Genomic DNA, 22,106 nt, shown 5'->3' on the forward strand with positions numbered 1-22,106 from the left:
GTTATGCTCTGACAGAAAATGATCATTTTTTTCCCTCAATACTATATTTGAAAATTGACTTTCTAATGCTATATATTTTTAAGCCTTTAATACCAAGCTACTCTAATAGTCTTCCCTTCTCTACAGGGTTGCCATACTGTCTAAGTCCAGGAGGGTACACTGTATTCTACGGAGCAGGGAGTTGTTTGATGTAGTATCATTGCATCCTCACCTCCCTCTGAGAAAGGGAAAGCATTTAGCTAATTCTTCAAGTTGGTTATAAGAGCAATTCTAAATCCTAGCTGTACATCCAAATTACATGGGACACTTTAAAAACAGAAATCCTGGGGCGCCTAAATGGCTCAGTTAGCTAAGCGTCTGCCTTCGGCTCAGGTCATGATCCCAGGGTCCTGGGATCCAGCCCTGCTTCTCCCCCTACCTCTGCTGCTCCCCTTGTTTGTGCTCTCTCGCTTTATCTCTCAAATAAATAAATAAATAAAATCTTTAAAAAAAACCCACACAAACAAATCCTTGAGCCCCACCCTACATTTATTGAGTCATTATTTAGTGAAACTCCCCCCATGACTTCAGAACCAGGGTTAGGAAACACTGGGTTGGAGCACAGGATGAGTGTGGGAAAGGTGGTTACACATTAATCTGGATAGGAAGGTTAGAGACCATGTAATTAGGGGCCCTGTATTCAATACTAAGGAAATGGAATTTAATTCTACATATACTAAGGAACCATGAAAGGTTTTCAGAAGGTAATGAAATAATCAGATCTGTAAGAAAGGTGAACTTGGCACCAGTGTGGCAGATACGCAGGCAGGGTGTAGAACCTCAGCCAGGGGAAGCCAGGGAGGAAGTTAAACAAACTTAGGAACAGGTGGTAAGGACTTGAACTAGGGTAGATACAGTGCAACCAGGGAGGAAGGGAATGGGAAAGCACTCACAAGACATTTGATAAGACCCAATAAATGGAATGTCTAGGATAAGAAAGGAGAGAGAGGCTGAAAACCACTCCAGGATTTCCAGGCTAAGCAACTGGATGCAATTTGATGATGCCACTAACCAAACAGAGAATACAAGTGGAAGGACAGAATTGAGCAAGCAGAGGAAACAGATTCTGTTTCCAGCTATGATGAAATAGAAGTTCCTTTTGTACGCCATTTAGGTAGAGCTAGAATAGCAGGAAATTGGAAATTAAGATCTAGAATTCAGAAGAGAATCTGAGGCTGAAATTTTAGGTTTGGGAGTCATCAGGGTATTTCAGTTGAGGCCATTGGAATGAATGAAACCGAACAGGGCATTGTCTATGTAGAATCAAAAGTGCTTAGCACAGAATTAGAGATAAAGCAGGCTTTCTCATTCAATTTACTTAACCATATAATTTTAATAAGGCTCAGAAAGAGCACCATTTGAAATAAGCAGAAATTAATGTGAAGTGTAAATTACGATGTATAAAAATTATCTGCGATCTTTAGGACAACTTCAAATATGACTACTGTATCTCTGTACTTACTTAGAATACATCAATCTGCTAGCTTGGAAAAACTAGTTTCTAAACTTATTAAATAGCAGATTAGTCAAGATGAGTCAGATGACTCAGATTACGAGTCAGTTAGCTCCTCATCTATGGTATCAGTACTCCCCTAAATGAAACAGATACTCGGTGATCTACTTCCTACAATGTAAAGGCAATATAATTCATTAAGCCAAATCATAAAAATACAACATTTATGTAATAAATGCAACTACTTATATCCAGAGATTGTCACTTAATCTGTGTCTATATATGTGTATGCTAGTATGCCAGGCACTTTTGTGTCATTTATTTTCATACAAATTCATGACTGGGTCTGGAATTATTTCAATAGAAAGCAAGCCAAATTTAAGATTCCTAGGACTGGCTACTTTTAGACAGTGAATGAACTTGTATATACTGAGTCCCAGAAATCTTTGTTTAAAGAGGGATCCAGGTTAATTATGAGGCAGGGGGTTTCAAGAACTATACTCTGGGAAATACTAATTTATACTAGTTACACATTTTAACTAAGACTTTTAAAAACATGTTGAGAAATTTTCTTGGATTACAGAAAAATGTTTGAAATAGCAGTGTTATGTGGTTTAAATAGGAAATATATTTTCTTTATTCAACTTTGTTAACTTTCAGTATATTTTGAAATGACACACAAAGTTATACCAAAGCTATATTTTAATTTCATTACATTGCACTCCAAATTCTTTACCATTTATGAAAAATAACTTTTTATAAAGCATACTGTTTTGTCCATTAATATACAAGTGATCAATCTACACTTTTTTGCATGTTTCTCTCAAAAATTAGAATAGCTTATGAGGATATTATATAAAACTAACTGGTATATTACACACCAAACAGAAGTACAGATTCTGTACAATGTAATAGTATACATATATATTACAAGAGACTAAATGCCTTGTTAAAAGTAATAGTTTAAGAAATCTTTCATGGAAAAAAATCTGCATTACAAAATTTGTTGGCTTAAGTATCAGCTGCTTTCCTCTCATGAATTTCTTTCGGTCGGCATTAACTGTCCATTTAGCTTCATTAATAGTTTTACCACAAGGCCAGCCTACAAAGTAAAATATATGTCGACAGTAAATATGAAACACATAAGAATGGGTAAATGACATACATGACAGTGGGCAGTTCCCTATCTATCTGAAAAGGAAGGAACATTCTTAGTAGGAAGCAGCTTGTCAAGAATAAAGAGAATACTTAGACTTTGAAGGGATTTAAGAAGCAACCTACCGGATGCAGCTAGTGGCTCAGATACAATACTGGTTAAGAAGAGGTAAGGACTACCTAATACCTTGATAAAAGAGATAGGGAATACTGACCAGACTTAAAGGAAATGGCAGAAAAAAGAGTTTCACTGTTATAAAACCGAAATAAATTATTCAGATAAGTTTCTGGCTTCTTTGCTTAGGAAAGGCCTGCCTTTTTCCCCTTGGTCTTAAATATCTTAATTTCATACGATATCAAAGGTTTTCCTTGAAGCAAAATGGATTGTCACTTAAAAAAATTTTTTTCCTTTTTTTAAAAATTCAATTAACCAACATATAATACATCATTTGTTTTTGATGTAATGTTCAATGATTCATTAGTTGCGTATAACACCCAGTGCTCATCACATCACTAATACAGTAGTTCATTAGAAGTCCAAAGTAAATGATAAGTACTTACCTGTTTTGTGTGTACTATAAAGCTCATTTTATTTTCCATACTATGGATCTGAAAACATGTATCAGCATCCCCCAATTGCCACATAAAACAACCATACTTAAGACTGATGAGTAAAGCCTGCAACATAATTAGAAACTGTTTTATTAAAATATATATTAAAAACAACACCTATCTTCTCTTACTATCTACAATGACCTAGTTGACCTAGTCATGTCTAAACATAATGGTTTTGAATGTTAGAATAAAATCTATTCGAGGTACCTACATTAACTTCACACAGCCTAAAGTACAGAGCCACACAGATGGTAGACTCTCAGGAGACTGTCTTAAGCAATGATAAATTGTTTGTATCAGACTGACAATATTTTAAAGATGCCTGTTCTGTGGTATGTATACACACACACACACAGACTCTCTCTCTCTCTCTCTCTCTCTCTCTCTCTCGGGAATATTATTCAGCCATGAGAAAAGAAGAAAGTACTGCCATTTTCGACAACATGGATAGACCTCGAGGTCATTATGCTAAGTGAAGTAAGTCAGAAAAAGACTAATATTATAGGATATCACTTAATTCGGAGTCTAAAGAAGCTGAAGTCACAGACACAGAAACAGAATGGTGGCTACCAAGGGCTGGGGGATGGGTGAAATGAGGAGATGTTGGCCGTAGAGTACAAACTTGCAGGTGTAAGATGAGTAAGTTCTGGGGAATCTAACGTACAGCATTGTGACTATAGTTAACAGTACTATAATATATACTTCAAGTTACTGAAAGAGTAGATCTTAAATGTTCTCATCACAAAAAAGATGGTAATTATGTAACATGATGGAGGTGTTAGCTAATGCTATGGTAATAATCATTTTGCAATATATAAGTATACCAAATCAACCCATTGTATACCTTAAGCATACTCAATGTTATATGTCACTTATGTTTCAATAAAGCTGAGAAAAAAGATGCCCATTCTCTCAGTGACTTTCAAGAAAATTAAATGTACAGGTTTTTACTTTCTGCATATTAAAAACATTCCCTTTTACTTTATTCAGTACCTTTTGAATATTCACATGGTACTTTCAGGTCTGAAATTTATGTAATGAGGTAACATGCTGACTTAGGCAATTCCATCTCACTGAAAATAAGTACAGTGATACAGCTATTGTAAAAATAAGTATAATTTTTAAAATAACATACCCTTCATAAATTCATCAAATTATTTAAAACAAATATTAGAATAACCTATTCCTATATTTTCCTAATGAAAACTATATTTAAATAGGCATTCAATGTATCTTTTTGATTTTTTTTTTTTTTAAGATTTTATTTATCTGACAGAGAGAGACACAGCAAGAAACAGAACACAAGCAGGGGGAGTGGGAAAGGGAGAAGCAGGCTTCCTGCTGAGCAGGGAGCCCGATGCGGGGCTCGATCCCAGGACGCCGGGAACATGACCTGAGCTGAAGGCAGACGCTTAACCGACTGAGCCACCCAGGTGCCCCTCTTTTTGATTATTTTAAAATAAGTCTCTCCTAGCAGTAACTTTCATTTTCTTGCCCTAAAAATATATTCTTTATATACACACGTACAAAGAAAGTATTTGTGCATCCTTTAAAATACATGTCTAAGAACATCTGTATTCTGACTAGCAGTTCTTAACATATTGATTATAAGCAATTGAAGTTATATGAAAAAGATATGGTTTAGGGCATTTTTAAAGTGAGGTTCTTAAATGAAACAGTATAATTAATTTTCACGAGTGTACATTATGTATAATGGGAAACTAATAATATCTTCTTTAAAATTAGCCATCCACATTTATACTGTAAAATACAGCTTTATAGATAGGGTATGCTAAAATAGCTATTTACCAAGGTACACACTGAAACACTGAGTCAAGATATAATACCTTAAACTGTCTATCTTTTGGATCAGTTGTTTGAAATCTGCTTAATCAAGATGCAGAAAATGTTCATTAGTATGGCCTCAAAACAGTTTAATTTACAGAAAAAAAAATAAACTTGTGGTACAAGTCCTCAATTATAGGGCCAGCATAAATTGGTATCAGCAAAGGGTAATCTGTTGCCTGGGTGTGGCAGTAGTACTATTATGGTTAAAGATATATTAACAAGTACAGTTCAGTGATGAAACAGCAATACACTCACTATATAAAACACTGATCTACAACACGGTGTATTATACATTCAACAGTGTCTACATTTTATGTAAGTAGGACAGAAAAATCTCTGATGAGCATATGAAATTGGCTGGGCTATACTTTCCAATGGGAATCTCTCATTATTTCAAAGAGAAACAAGATATAGATGATAGAAGTAACTGATACAAAAAACACAGCTGTATTCTATCTATGGCTTTTCATAGATTTAATCTCTGAAGCTATTATATCCCAAGTAGAGTTTTAAATGTAAATGAAGGTATTTTTGCAAATGAAGATGTTTATTCTCTTAAAGTAAGCTTGTCAAATTCACCCTAGCGTATCTTGATGACTGTAAGACAAGGGAAGACAAGCTGACTGCTCCCACCTTTGATGGTTAGAAAATATAATCAACTTAGAGCTTTCATAGGTGCTGTAAATTTATCAGTGGTGTACAGAGCACAAGATAATAGTTAGATGGACAGAAAACATTGTTACCCTTTGGTTTAATCCCTTCTTATAACCAAAGACAGTATTTTTATTTATATTTCTAGAAATCAAACATCTTATCCTAAAAAAGCATACTGTTAACTAATAATATTGTTATCCTCTGCCTGCTACTGCAATCTCACTTACTCCTGGACCAGAATATTATTCATAATGTGAAATGTTTTAAGATAATGCTGACCCATCATATGGGAACTAAATAACACGTTTTATCGTTGCCTAAACTTGGGATGCTACCAAAAGTCAAACATACACTATAGCTTACAGAAGAGGCTTGGTGTCATACCCACAGCATCACATTTAGTTCAATAAAGGATTTGTAAATGTTGTATAAAATGCTCTGAAATAGCAGAGGAAAAATTTCTTGAAATGCTTGTAAGCGGAATTTCTCCTTCAATTTCCTTTAACAAACTTAGTACAAAAGAAACAGAAAAATGATTACAAACTAATAAGAAGCAGCTTATTTTGTATGAGTAAAGTAGCTTAAATAGAAAATGATAATAAGCAAATGACCCAAAAGCAAGCTGGTATCAGAGACTTCAAAAAAATCAAGTTCCAGATAAACTCCTGAAGTCAGTCCCTATTCAGCTCTATGTCCCTATATATTCTCTGTCTCCATTCACAGGCATATCCAAGAGCATGGGAAAATAGCTGTGTCTGGAGTTATCACAAAATGACTGAACTACTTTCAGAAGTTATGTGATTACACAATAAAAGCTTATGAAAATGATGAAAATAAAAATTAGGCTTATGATAAAATTTCCTAATCTAAAATGCCTTTTCTAACATATAAGCTTAGTTATTACCTCAACTGATCTATTCATAGACACATCTGAATGAACAAAATTAATGATTTTTCTTAGCTTCCTATTACAAACTAGAAAGCTGTTAATCCTGATAAATGTGTTAAATATGCTGAAAATAATTGATAATCCCAAATTTTATATTATAATGACTCTGATTAGAAAAAGGAGTATAAAAGAGTAACAAGCCTCTGATGGAAAAGCTCTGAAGTGATCTAAGAATAGTCCCTTCCACACTTCATCTTGCCTGTTCCCCAAAAGGCTCTTACCACTAATTCTGATTTTCAAAGTGAATCCCTTGTATCAGATATTATATTTCTTTTTTTAATCTGTATTTTTTTCATTTAAACTTAATTGAATTGTTTGAATAGGTAATATTATCACGGTTAAAAAAATTTTTAAGTTGCAAAATGGTACATAGTAAAAAGTCTCCCTTCTACTCTTGTTCCCAGTTACCTGGTTGCCTTCTCTAAAGGCTTTATGAATTTTTACTCATACACAAGCAATATGTATTTATGTAAATATAGTCTTCACTTCCCCCATTTCTACACAAATAGTAACCTATTACATATGGTTCACCACTATGCTTTTTCACTAAATATATCTTGGAAATCATTCTATACATTCTTCATTCTTTTATATGGCTGCACAGTATTTCAACATAGAAATGTACTATATTAATATAATTATATAATTAGTATATGTTAATAATATAATTAACCCTTACTGACAATCATTTACTTTTCATCCCTCATCCTTTGCTATTACAAATGAAATTGCAATGAATAGTCTTATATATTTGTCATTTCTAGATTTTTCATATAGGCTGGTACCATTTTTTTTTAGACATTATAAAATGTAACTGGTCAAAAATAGCTGAAAAGCTGAAAATCTACCTTAGTTTCCATGTTGAGGAGATGAAGTCCTTTTATATTCACTCCTACATACACAGGGATGACTTTATGATTGCTGGGGCTTGCCTTTGTAAATATCTGTCCTGTGAAAAAAGCTGCTCCATATGTAGGAATTTCCCAACAATTCTGTAAGAACATGCGCTGAAGGTGATGCATTTCTTTACTGACACCCTCACTTGTACTAAGATTCTAAAAACAAATAAAGTAAAATAAAAGAGATGTGAAAAGAGAACATACCTTTGATAATCCAAATAGGTCAACTAAGCAGTTTCTAAAATCATGGCTGCCCCCAAAGAAGAATAAAATTGTGACATTATCCCAAGAACAAGTTTTCTTTTGAGATGTTAATATTTAAAAAAGTAAAGAAATATCATAATCTAAAAATACTGTTTGTCTATTCTATTAGGTTTTAAGTGCCCCTTAGACAGGGATAGTGTATAATTTCATGTGTGTGTGTGTGTGTTGTGTGTGTGTGTGTGTGTGTGTGTTTAATCTCTAGTCCTTACCACAGTATCCAGCATACAGAAGGTGTTCAGTAAAAGATTCCACATTATTAAAAATAAAAATATACTACTTCCAGTTTCATGTGAACTAGAAAATCCATTTTTAATTTCAGGACTGTAAATTTAATGTACCTATATTTAAAACATATTAAACAATTTCAAACAATAATTTACAAAATTTCAACTAGGATATAAAATGTCTTTTTATTTCTATTAAACAGCTTACCTTGTATTCATGAAGTATTCGGTTTGTCCAGTGAGGTGCCTTACTTTTTAGTTTGGTAACAGGTACAATGGATTTTAGATTTTCTTCACTGTAAGCAAATATGCCAACATGCTTTAAATAAATCATTTTTAGCAGTAAGTACATAAATCATCCAGAAACAAACTGCTTTAAGTAACATGATTTTTGAGCTGAAAAATCTATATTGTACAATATTAGAGAACTCTCAAAATTTTAAGCAAAAGGCCACAATCCCAACATTCTCATTTAAGAGAAATGTTTCTTCTTTCAACAGCCACAAAATATTTTTGAAAATTGAAAACCACAATAAAGCTTCAGTGTTTAAAACTTCAGTGTTTTCTCTCAAAGACTGAACATGTAGCTAGTTTTTGTGGTAGATCTTAAATGCATCTACTTACCGAGTCAGGTTTTAATGAACTTATTTAATGTAATAAAGAGAGATAAAGAAGAAAAAAATATAAGGTATATCAAGGGGTGCCTGGCTTGTTCAGTCAGTAGAGCATACAACTCTTGATCTTAGGGTTGTGGGTTTGAGCCCCACGTTGGGTGTAGAGATTACTTAAAAAAATAAAATCTTTAAAAAAAATAAGATATATCAAACCATAGTCAAATATAAGAAAAGTAACTTTGGAGAGAGTATAACTTTAAGAATGCTTTACTATTGTTCTGTTTTTTCCTTATTCCATGCCTTGTATCCTTTTAGTTCCAAACCAAAGTATAAATATTTCTTAATAACATTTTTAAACTTTCTCAGTTAAACAGAATCTCAAGCACAGCACAAGACCACATGTTGTATTAAATACTTACTTTAGGAAACCTTGCTTGTGTTTCTTACTCTCATAATTTCCATAAACTATTTGCAACAGTAGACTTGCCAATGTTATCAGTTTAGCATCAGGAGCTGTATAAAAGCCCTTCAATAAATTATATCTGGCTTCATCAAAGAGAATAAGAATAGCTAGTGGGTCTTCAATCTTAAAAGGAAAAAGTATAATTTGGTTATTGGGCTATAATTTCCTGTTACAAAAATACAACTTATCACTTTCTAATATGGAAAAGCACAAGCTACATATCCTATATATAAATGAGCTGCTATTGATTTAGAGCAGAGGTTGACAAATTTTTCCTGTTCAGGGCCAGATAATAATATTTTAAGCTTTATGAGTCACAAAGTCTTTCTTACAACTACCCAACTCAGCTACTGTAGCACAAAAGCAGCCACAGACAATCTAGTAAGACACGGGTGTGGCTGTGTTCTAATAACACTTTTTATATATGGATACTCAAATTTAAATTTCATAAAATTTTCACATGACATGAGATATTATCCTTTTGATTTTTTTCAACCATTAACAGCTTGTGGGGTATATAAAAATAAACAGCAGGTCAAATATAGCATAGGCTATAGTTTGTTTATCTCTGATTTACAGTCTAATAAGAGATTATCATTGGTTTATAGATATAGATAACTTCTAGCACAATTTTACCTAAATTATATTTATATGCCTCAAACATTATTCTACATGTTTCACACAATATAGTAGTGAACCTCAAGGAAGATAAAAGGAAGCAAGTTAATTCCTAGAAGGGCACACATAGTTTTAAAAAACCTTATTTAAAAACTTTTTTAAGGGCGCCTGGGTGGCTCAGTTGGTTAAGCGACTGCCTTCGGCTCAGGTCATGATCCTGGAGTCCCGGGATCGAGTCCCGCATCGGGCTCCCTGCTCGGCAGGGAGTCTGCTTCTCCCTCTGACCCTCCTCCCTCTCATGCTCTCTGTATCTCATTCTCTCTGTCTCAAATAAATAAATAAAATCTTTAAAAAAAAAAAAAAAAAACTTTTAAAAATTTTATTTGGCTAAAAAAACTTGGCACTTTGAAATAACACTAAAGGAGAGCAGAAGATTTTTTTTCTAAGTTTCGAACTCTATTATAAAGTTTCATTTTATCCAATAAGATTAACAAAGATTGAAAAGCTAGCCTACAGAATATACTTCTGCTCCAACTGGAAACGTTACATAGAGTTTCTGAATGAATACTTAAAGTAGTTCCAGGGCGCCTGGGTGGCTCAATCAGTTAAGTGTCTGCTTTCAGTTCAGGTCGTGATCCTGGGGTTCTGGGATGGAGCCCGGAGTTGGGCTCCCTGCTCAGCGGGGAGTCTGCTTCTCTCTCTCCCCCTGCCCCTCCACCCAGCATGTGCTCTCTCTCTTGCTTGCACTCTCTCAAATAAATAAATAAAATCTTAAAAAAGTATTTCCAAATATAATTCAAAGTGATCTCAAATCCTTATGGTAAAAGTTATTTTGTCTAACTAAAATAATCTTATAATGCTCTATATAATATGAAAAAAAAACTGAAAGAGAATTTCATGGGGAAAAAAGATGAGAGGATTATTCTAGATTAAAAGAGACTAAAGAGATAACAATCAAATACAAAGTATGAACCTTGACTAGATCCTACATATGGGAGCTATATAAGATTTTTAAACAATTGGGGAAAATCTTAATATGGATCACATATTAGATATTATGTATTTTTTTAAATTTAATTGCTCTGGTTAGAACTTCACTACTATGTTAAATAGCAGTGCTGAAAGCTTGCCTCCTTGTCTTGTTCCTGATCTTAGGAGGAAAGCTCTCAACATTTCATCGAGTATGTTAGCTGTGAGTTTTACATAAATGCCACTTACCATGTTGAGGAAGTTCCCATCTATTCCTAATTGTAAGAGTTTTATCATTGAAAGGGTATTGGATTTTGTCAAATGCATTTTCTGTGTCAATTGAGATGATCAACTGTGGTTTTTTTCTTAAGATTTATTTATTAGAGAGCATGAGCACAAGTGGGGGGGGGAGGGGCAGAGGAAGAAACAGACTCCCCACTGAGCAGGGAGCCTGATGGGGGTGGGGAGGTGGAGGGGTGCGGGCTCCATCCCAGGACCCTGAGATCATGACCTGAGCTGAAGGCAGCTGCTTAACTGACTGAGCCACCCAAGGCGCCCCTTCCTCCGTTCTATTTATGAAATTCTAACATTTTTTTATGAATAATCTAAATCTGTTTCTGGTAAATTTCATACAAATTTTTATGTAACTCCCAGTATATGTCACTGAAAGGATCATATCTATCTTTGGTTTGATAATATAAGAGGGACAATATGAGTGATCAGGTATAAAACAGTTACCAAGTTTGTACATGGTCGATGAACCTTTTATATACTAAAATTTCCTTAACTTTGTTTAATATTTCCTTGGATAAGAATCAGGAAATGCATTGTATGTTTTTTCTTTGCCAAAGTTATGAGCCCTTGGAACTTTTTTTTTTCAATTTAAAAAAATTTTTAGACTATCACACTAGTTTAACTTGTAATATCCACCTTAAGTTTCTTTGTTGTCCATTCATCCTTCAGATAGCATTATCCCACCTCTCCTCTAAAATCTACAGTAATTCAAATTCAAATGTACTTGTCTGGAACAAATCTTTTTATCAAATGTAAATTCTATCCGCATTTTTTACTATCTATATAATTCTCTGCTTGATTTGGAAACTTACTAACTATTGAGAATAACTTTTTATGTCCCTTTTGCAAATATAATCTTCTCCACTCAGAATGTATTTTGTTCTCCTCCCACACCAACCTATCTCTTTGCTCCTTTGAAATTTACACACTGATTAGCCCTTTATTAAGTTTATCTTTGATAGTATACTTCCTAACTATTCTAAAATTCTTTTTGGTATAATCTGTCTTCCATCTGGTTGTTAATTCTCTTTAGGATAGACTCTCTATTTCTTTTGTTTCTAAAACAATGGAGGTGGAAATAAAAAAACAACAACTAGGGGCTTTGTAAGTAGACTAACTCAAACTCTACCATTTACCGTAGGGATGTGAGGATTAAAAGAAAAACAAAAGTAAAACCTCCTCATATAGGAAGAGAACAATTTCTGTTTCTAGTGCCTACCACAGGAATTCAATAGATTCTGTGCATTTATATGACTATAAATAAGATTTCCAAGCAAACCTTTTTTTTCAACTTCCAAAGGAAGTCTCACATCTCTTCTTAGGAAAAGCTGTGGTGTTTCCCTTTGGGGATCCAAATTAGTCAATTCAGCAAGTATTTCTGGCCAGTCACGAACATGTTGCAAGGGTTTATGATAAGGCTTGAGTTGAAGGCCTGAAAAACATCTTTCCTTTTATAAATAATAATGTAAAAATAAGTTACATCAACACATAGAAAATTTGTATTGAACTATCTGTACTTAAGTGCTGAATACACACAAATTAAATGTCTAAATTTAAGTCACTGACTTTATAACCAATTATATCACAACCCAATTTTAGGTTAAGAGCTTTTGTTTTTAAGAGTATAAGAATTATGAGAATTCCTAAAACAAATAAAACATATCAAATGTATATAAGATCTTTAATTCCATTATAGTCTATTTAATTATGATCCAATCAGTAGGATCTGGTGTTTTAAAAAAAATACAATTAAACATTAAATAACCAATCACAATAACTTCAATGTATTTGCAATACTTTGCTTGAAAGATAAATCTATAGTGGCATCGGGTTGGTCTTAAAAAAAGAATTTGATGGAAAACTAATATAAAGAAAAAGGAACATTTACATTATTTCAGGTGAAATGAGCACTGAAAATAAAGGCAAGTTGGATGAGCACTACATTTAGTGGCATTCAAATCAAATTCCATTGCCAGAGAAGAAACGTTTTCAAATACTTGAAAAATGCTTTGAATGAAGGGGGGATGAGGGGTCCCAAAGGCTTACCTGTTTCAACAGTTGGAACACTAGTAATTTATATAAAAGAGAAGATCATCGTAGCACTTCAAAATTTAAAGTCATTAAGAAACTGATGCTATACTTAAGTTTACCAATCCACTCTCACAAAGGAATAGGTTTACACGACAGAGTAACAACTTTCTTACTGAGGTTTTCTGAACAGATCCAAATAGTGAAGTATTGCTGTGTTTCTTGAGAGAGACGCATTCCTTCCATTATCTGCTGCACTGTGGTATTATTTCCATGCTTCAGTTCAACGGAACGGTATGATCCATCCATTCTGTATATTCGAACCTTTTCATACTAGGACAAAGAACAATAATAAATTATGCAACCTGGTTAGAAGTTATATATCCCAGCCTAACAAAATGCTTCAATTTCAACTTCATATGTTTTATTACAGATTTCAAACATGGAAAATAACAGAAAACTGCTTTGAGTATCTGTTGGCACGGTTTAAAAAAATTTTTATTTCCATTATGTTTTCCAATGTTTTCCTCTGGATGTTTCAGGTCAAATATAAGGCAAATGGCTCTTAATAAATACTCAACTTCAAATTCTTCTGGGAGATGTTTTAAAGCTGTTACTGAACTAAGTAGGTATCATATGGGACACAGAGACTTGGTTACCGAGTCTAGTGTTAGTCAGGTATCTCATGAGTCTAGTGGGCCACAAATAATACTGTAGAAATGTGTACTAGAAATAATTTTTCCTAAGAGGAATCTGTGATGGAAGACTGCCTGTGAAAGTTATGGAACAATGGACCCTGAGCCAGTTTCTTTCCTCTTGTTCAGAACATCTCAGAAAGTAGTAATATTCTCAATATGTTTTATTAAAAATCCCTGTCACCTATTTTGCCCATCCCTCACCCATCCCTCCTCTCTAGCAATCAACACTTTGTTCTCTATATTTAGGAGTCTGGTTTTTTTGTGTTTGGTTTTTTAGATTCCACATACAAGTGAAATCATATGGCATTTGTCTTTCTGTCTGACTTATTTCACTTAGCATAATAAATACCCTCTAGGTCCACCCGTGTCGTTGCAAATGACAAAATTTCATTCTTTTTTTATGGCTGAGTAATATTCCATTGTCTATATATCTTGGCTACTGTAAATAATATTGCAATAAACACAGAAATGCACATATCTTTTCACACTTGATCTTAGCCAAAAGGTTGAGGAGCAATTGCATGTATCTTTTCAAATTAGTGTTTTCATTTTCTTTGTGTAAATACCCAGTAGTGGAATTACCAGATCGTATAGTACCTCTTTTTTAATTTTGGGGGGAACCTCCATACTGTTTTCCACAGTGGTTGCACCAATCTACATTCCCACCAATAGCAAGGGTTCCACTTTCTCCAGCACTTGTTATTTTTTACCTTTTTGAAACTAGCCATTCTGTCTGGTGTGAGGTAATATCTCATTGTCATTTTTCAATGTAGTCTCAATACATTTTATTGCCCAAACAACTTCCAGCTCAGTTCATTTTGGATGGAAGTACTAATTCCTCTTATCTTGTTCATTTAGAATATAAAAATTATGCCAGGAATAATAATGTGTCCTATACAATTAAAAATAAATTGTAATCAAGTATAATATAAGGGTGCCTGTACTGCTTTCCTTAACTTTGTCTTGTGCTCATGGAATAGTATTTTGACAAAATCTGTTGAGTGTGTGGTGAGTGTGTATGTTAATATTCCTTAAAGGCAGAGATCACATATTTATTCTTTATCACCTGTCACTTTCAGCATTTCAAAGTGTTAAATTCACAGAAATACTCCATAAATACTTATTGCCTAATTGATGGAAATGTCTGGAAAGGCTCAGAGATTATATCTGTTGATACCAAGTTTTAATACTTTGGTATAAATCCTTTTATCTGGTTTGCAAGTTTTCAGTTTTTAAATTGATGACAGTTTTCTTGTCACTGTAACTTTTAGGTGAACTGAGTTTTTTCTAATTGTTAATTCTTCTCTATCTTAATGTTACTGCTTATTATTTCAGACAGCATCAAGTATTATGATTATACTAGAAATTAGGTTAATATTAAATGTTTTAAGGATTTATTTACTTATGCAATTTTTATTTTGGTATGCAAGAATAAATGTCTGAATGTTAGGGATGATAACAGATTTAATACTTAAGAGATCTAACCATGAGGTTTTCTAAAAGCAGTAAAGAAACCATCCATCCATTCCTCTTGCCACAAATACTCAAATTACTTATCAATTTAAATATTTGGGTTAGTTCTATTCCTGAAGGTAATTCTTACTGGTTTGTTAATGGCTTCCTTCAATAGCTTTGCAGCTTCTTCCCAGTTATTTTGTTTGTTTTCTTCACAAATATTTAAAGGGGATCTTCCTTGTTGATCTGTTATGTGCTAGAAATTTTGGAAAAAAATACGAAGAAAAAAAGCATTACAAATATATGGCATTATAAGTGAAAATGTTATTCAATCAAAATTTCATTATAAAAAATAGACTTTTGTCAAGTATTAAATATTAACCATACTTAGCATATACTATACTTAAACATTACTTGATAAAGATGAAAGACTGAAAGCACTAATAAATGTGATTATTTTTTAAAAGTTCTGATTATAAGATCCAACAAAGGTTTTGTTTAAAATTATTTAAATGATTATTTCCCCCTTTAAAAATATGTATTAATACAAATTCTGGGAAAATGCATAGAAAATCTTTTTCCTTCTTAAGGATATTTTTTGAGGAAATACAGTATAACACAAAAAGAGGTTAAATTTTATGTATATGCAGGAGATGGATGATAGTGATGATTGCACAACAATGTGAATGTATTTAATGCCACTGAACTGTACATCTAAAAATGGTTAAAATGGTAAATTTTATGTGAGGTACATTTTATCACAATAAAAACAATTATAAAAGCAAATTTATACATAAATATTACTCATACTATATAGATGGTAAAATTTTTTAGTTGACTTCTCAAGTATACAATTGAACTTTTTTTTTAAATTTTTTAAATTTATTTATTCATGAAAGTCAGAGAGAGAGAGAGAGAGGCAGAGGGAGAGAAGCAGGCTCCCCGCCTAGCAGGGAGCCCGATGCGGGACTCGATCCCAGGACCCTGGGATCATGACCTGAGCCGAAGGCAGACACTTAACCATCTGAGCCACCCAGGCGCCCCACAATTGAACATTTTAATGTCATTACTTGTTATTCATTGTTTGAACATTAAAAAAAAAAACAAACCTGGAAAATAACTTACTCTGTCAACTTCTGGATGGTTTAGGAGAATCTGTACTATTTCAGCATGTCCTCCTCCAGCAGCAAAATGAAGAGGAGAACTAAGCTGTCCATTTAAAAGATTTGGATTGCACTTTCCTTTTTCTAACAAAATGCGAGTGGCCTCAACTTTTCCATACCTATAAAAAAAAAAGATAAAACTTACCCAAAAAAGTCATATGAAATGTTTTAAAAATTCAAATTTTAGATGATTATCTCAAAGAAATCTAAGATTTTTTTTTTTTTTTTTAGTAAGACATTGACATAAATGTTTTCAGTGCCTAGGGATTTCTTATGAATTCTTCTGGTTCAGTTCAACTGTTTCTGTTTCTCATCAAGTGGGAGGAAATATAACTTCAAATACAAGATAGAGCAGATGACAAAGAACTCCCCCCACGCAAAGTACAAAAATTATGAATTAGGGAGATAAAATTTTTAGTCAAAAATAGGTTTAGAATCAGAAACTTCATAATGCTTTCACTTAGGCCTGATTGTGATTTGCAAAATAGGCCCAAAGATAGAATTGGATATGTAGCTGCTGTGTTGGGCAGCTACATATCCAAAGATTTTTGTGTCTCCCACACTGCAGTATTTAAATACTTAAATATTAAACATTTAAACCATAAGATACATAAGACCATAAGATACATTAATAAATCTTAAATATTAAAATTTAAATATTAAATATTTAAACCATAAGATACATGGTTTCTGCTCTAATAAAGGCTTACAATGTAATAAGAGAGGTAAAACAAAAACATGGGATAAGTTACATTATGCTGTAAAATTTAAGTAACAGTTTAGGATAGCAATCAACATAATAGGCGCTATATATTTGTCAAGTCAAAATAGTATATAACTAATGCTTTTAAAAATGTCAGAAAAGATAGGACTTTAGTCTATGACTCCCTGAATTGATAGAACAATTTGAAGTGGATTTTAAGTAGGAAGGAACCAAAGAGATGTTGAAGAGAGGTAAAAATATTTTAGGTAGGGGGGAAAGGACTAAGCAAAGCAAGGACCCAGTAGAGTACAAAGCATGTGTCGGACATAGTTGAGTCCACCATTTCATCAGAGCCAAAGACTTATATAAGGCTGCAATCTGAAGCAATGGTGGAAAAGTAATTCACTATTTGTAAATAAATGGGTGGGAGGGGGGGAAAGGGGATAGGAAATTTGCTTTCAGATATGGTACATTTGAGGGGAAAATAATACATCTTTAGAAGTTATCTGATTTGCCATCAACTTTCCTTTCTTCCCCTCTATATACCCTTATACCCTGAACCTGCCACTTGTATGCTACCCTTTCCGGTTCATTTGACTTTTTGCTCATGTTCTTTGCTGAGATGTCCTTTTCTCCCTATCTCATTTTGTTTAGGTTAAATTCTGTTATTTCTCTGCAACAGTTTAAAATCTACCTCTTCTATAGTTCCACTACATGTAGCATGTTTTTTGCTTCTTTTATGGGACTTCTTTTATCTACTTTCACCCTTATTTATATACATCTCTAATAGCCTGGAAATTCCTTGAGGGTAGATACACTGTCTCTGCATTCTCTAAACTGCCTTATAGACAAAAAGAGAGTGACTAAACTGTTCAGTAGGTATTTGAAAATGCAAGCTTAGTACTCAGGAGGAAGGCAAAGGCTTGGAGTATCTATCTGAAAATAAGCAAATTCATCTAACTGAAAAGAATTGCTGTTAAGGCTGGGAGAATTTAGGACACCTGGGTGGCTCAGTCTGTTAAGTGTCTGCCTTCAGCTCAGGTCATGATCCCAGAGTCCTGGGATCTAGTCCCGCATTGGGCTCCCTGCTCAGCAGGGAGTCTGCTTCTCCCTCTGTCTGCCGTTCCCCCTGCTTATGCTCTCCCTCTCTTTCTCTCTCTCTCTCTCAAATAAATAAATAAAATCTTTAAAAAAGGGGGGGGGGTGCCGGGTGGCTCAGTCGGTAAGCATCTGCCTTAGGCTCAGGTCCTGATCCCAGTGTCCTGGGATCGAGCCCTGCATCAGGCTCCTTGCTCAGTGGCGAGCCTGCTTTTCCCGCTCCCTGTCCCTCTAACTCCTCCCCCTGCTTGTGCTCTCTCTCACTCTCTCTCAAATAAAATCTTTTTTTTTTAATTTATTTATTTGACAGAGAGAGACACAGCGAGAGAGTGAACACAAGCAGGGGGGAGTGGGAGAGGGAGAAGCAGGCTTCCCGCAGAGCAGGGAGCCCGATGCGGGGCTTGATCCCAGGACCCTGGGATCATGACCTGAGCCGAAGGCAGACGCTTAATGACTGAGCCACCCAGATGCCCCTCAAATAAATAAAATCTTAAAAAAAAAAAAGGCTGGGAGAATATGAAAAATGAGTATCTTAGAACAATGAAATGCATCTTGAAAAACAATCTTTCAGGACAGGAAAAGATACTTCTAAGCAATTCAAGTAATAAAAATTATATAAATGTACATTTTGTATGATGCTTTTAAGTTTTCAACATACTTTCTTATATAATTACTTAATATAATCTTCAAAACAACCTATAAGGCATGCAGAAGTATTTTTATGACACAGTTAAGAAAAATGAAGCTTGAACCAGGTAAGTAACTTGCTGAAGGTCCCATGGTTACTGACTAGTGTTAGAATCCAGGTTTCTCAATCTTAGTATAGCAGTTTCCATACCATACCACATGCTTAGGTCACAGAATGGAAGCCAATATTTCAATAATGATCATGTAACAGTAATATCTTGCATTCGTACTGACCTTCATTATAGCTCCATTATGCCCCTTCAACTCCAATTTGTTCTTAGAATGAAGGGGTTGGTCAACAGTATTAATGCTGTAGAGCAGTGAAAGAGATTAAAAACTCAGAAAAGTTTAAGAAGGTTCATGAAGAGTGGAAAAGAGACAACAGTGAGTGTGGCCCACTCACCTTTGAAGTCTGGCTGTGAAAGGAAGGAAAGAAACAGGACAGTGGCAGAGGAGGGAGCAGGGTCAAATTAATGTTCTTTTCAAGAGGAAGAGAACCATGTATGTTTGAAGGCAAGAGAAAAGAAAGTGCAGAGAGTGAATTTATGGTAAACAAGGATTTCTACTTGCATACCCCATGATACAGGAGAGAGATGAGAACAAAAACGACAGAGAAGAAAGACATTTCCGATGGCTTCAATTTTCTTTGAAAATAGGAGGTAAAACTATCTGACGAGAGTAGAGAAAGGAAGTAGTGGGAATTTAAGTGCTTAAGAGGAGAAAGGTACAGAATAGCTCATAGGGGAGGACTAAAACGCTGACAGGATGAATGAGACGAAGAGGATAGACAGCTAAGCTACAGTGAAGATGGGATAATTTGAAGGGAGGCCAATCATCATAGCTCTAAAACACTCTCTAGCAATATCATGAAGCCTAAAAGTAGGATCAGAGAGTGAAGACACTGATTTGAGAAAGGTCAGAGAATATGTGATGTCAGTGAAACATTTACTGAGTGGCTGATTAAGTTGCCCATATGGGGAGAAAGTCAACTTAAATAGTTTTGGAAAATGGTGATTCTAGTAAAGAATGGTTTTCAGGTACGTGGCCACCAATATGAGAATTTTAAAAGCTTGCAGCAATCTTAGGGGTTGTCCTCAAAAAGTGATCTGGGAAGCCCTAAGAATCCCTGAAATCTTTTCAGGGTATTCTCTAGATGAAACATATTTTCATAATAATATTAAGATGTTAATTATCCTTTAAACTCTTTTTTGATCGTAAGTGTACAGTGTGGTTTTCTAGAAGCCATGTGCCATATAATATTGCAGCAAATTAAATGCAGAATCAGATGTGAGAATCCAGCTATCCTCTATTAAGCTAGAGAATAAAGAGATTTGCAAGAATGTAAAATAATACTATTCTAGTTAAATTTTTTTATTTTGGAAAATATGGTATTTTTCATAAAATTGTTATTTATGTTAATATGTTTATTGTTATTTTTAAATGAATTAATACTTAAAATATTTTTGGGGTATAACTTCTAATATGTTAAATGACATTAGATATAATTTACATAAACAAAACTCTTTGGGATCCTGTAACTTTTAAGAATGAAAGGCGGTCCTGATACCAAAAAGTTGGAGAACCACCAATCTAATAAAACCCTCACTTTAAAGATGAGAAAACAGACCAAGAGGGGTAAAACATCTTGTCTAAACTTATAGTCTCTAATCTCAGTCTCTTAATGAAATAGCCTATTATTCCCCTCCTTGATCCTTATACCAATTAGTGAATAAAAGTACATTTCCAAGATAAAGTAATTTAAGTTCTTACTAAATGGTTAAATCAGTCTTCATTCAAATTCACATTAATCAAATGATCTGATTAAAAGTATTGCAAGGTGACCCATATTACTCCTGGTACATTAAACTTAGTTATTTCCAACTGACAAAATTAATTTTATCAAAGGATAAAACTCTTTTCCTTGGTATAATGTAGTAGTAAGATTTTCTAATTAAAAATACTATGGATTATGAATTTCAGATTTAGACATCAAAATCTTTAAATTTTTACAATACCTTAAAATAATAATAACAGCCAACATTTATTGAGTGCTTATTATGTGCCAGGTATCCTCAAAGCACTTATTTGCACTTTCCCCTTTAATCTTAAGAAATGTACTATTATTAAGTCCATCTCATAGATGAAGACAGGTCCTTAGAGACATTAAATAACTTGCCAAAGGTCATACTTTTAGGAAATGAGAGTTATTAGGACTGAAACCTAAGGACATTTCAAAGAACATTAAATACCATACTTCTGTTTTTATGTAATATGTACTTAAAAATACTACCATTTTTTTTTTTAAGATTTTATTTATTTATTTGACAGAGAGAGAGACAGCGAGAGAGGGAACACAAGCAGGGGGAATGGGAGAGGGAGAAGCAGGCTTCTCACTGAACAGGGAGCCCGATGCGGGGCTGGATCCCAGGACTCTGGGATCATGACCTGAGCCGAAGGCAGACGCTTAACGACTGAGCCACCCAGGCGCCCCAAAATACTACCATTCTTAAAATATAAGTATTACCATTCTTTTATTAGAAAATAACCAATGCCACAAAAAAAGGGACAATATTAACCAAATACAAATTTGGGATTCCTAAACTAAAATTCTCTGCCTCTGTCTTCCCAATTCCACAGTTTACTTTTTGTTTAGCTCCAGGTAAGATATGTGATTCTTTCAGTACTGCTGCTACCAATATTTACTAGTAATCTGAAGAAACAACTATAAGTTCAGTTTAAAAAGATTTAGGGTAACTCCAAATATGAGAAGAAAATTCCATGTTAACAGGAAAACAACTAAGAACACACATACAGAATAAAGGAGCCTATTTTTAAGGAAACAGGAAAAAATTAAGAGCATATTTCTTGAATAAGGGAGCCTATTTTTAGGGAAACAGCATATTTTTAAGGGAGAAAAGATGGATATTAAAAGCAACTATATTTAGCTACAGGATCACAAATTTTGGAATCAGTGAAATTAAAAGAATTTTGAGCTGAAAAGAACTCTAGCAATGATCTAATTAATGCTTTTACATATGGATAGATAGACTGAGATATAGAGAAGTGAAGTATCTTGCTAAATGTTGCTCAGCTAAGAAGTAACAGACATTTAACAAGCAGTGAATAATGTAGGCACTTCTTAAACTAGCCAAGGAAGATCACTTTAAACAATAAGTCAAAAGCAACTTTTGCATAAGAAATAATGGTAAATAACTT

At 33.9% G+C, this 22,106-nt stretch overlaps 1 protein-coding gene across 2 annotated transcripts in view; it reads right to left on the minus strand.

Moving 5' to 3' along the window:
- Positions 1-2,120: 2,120 nt before the first annotated feature.
- KRIT1 (KRIT1 ankyrin repeat containing) overlaps positions 2,121-22,106 on the minus strand; it is a 34,898-nt gene continuing 14,912 nt past the window's right edge. For both annotated transcript variants that reach the window (XM_044919930.1, XM_044919931.1), the window contains 9 exons: positions 16,365-16,521; positions 15,388-15,495; positions 13,263-13,419; positions 12,342-12,490; positions 9,134-9,303; positions 8,309-8,396; positions 7,562-7,768; positions 3,209-3,325; positions 2,121-2,594 (listed from right to left, as the gene is read on the minus strand). In XM_044919930.1, coding sequence (XP_044775865.1) covers positions 2,526-2,594; positions 3,209-3,325; positions 7,562-7,768; positions 8,309-8,396; positions 9,134-9,303; positions 12,342-12,490; positions 13,263-13,419; positions 15,388-15,495; positions 16,365-16,521 — 1,222 coding nt within the window. In that variant the 3' untranslated portion in view covers positions 2,121-2,525. The remainder of the gene's footprint in view (positions 2,595-3,208; positions 3,326-7,561; positions 7,769-8,308; positions 8,397-9,133; positions 9,304-12,341; positions 12,491-13,262; positions 13,420-15,387; positions 15,496-16,364; positions 16,522-22,106) is intronic.

This window comes from Neomonachus schauinslandi, chromosome 12, assembly GCF_002201575.2.
Source record: "Neomonachus schauinslandi chromosome 12, ASM220157v2, whole genome shotgun sequence".
In the NCBI taxonomy this organism is placed as follows: domain Eukaryota; kingdom Metazoa; phylum Chordata; class Mammalia; order Carnivora; family Phocidae; genus Neomonachus; species Neomonachus schauinslandi.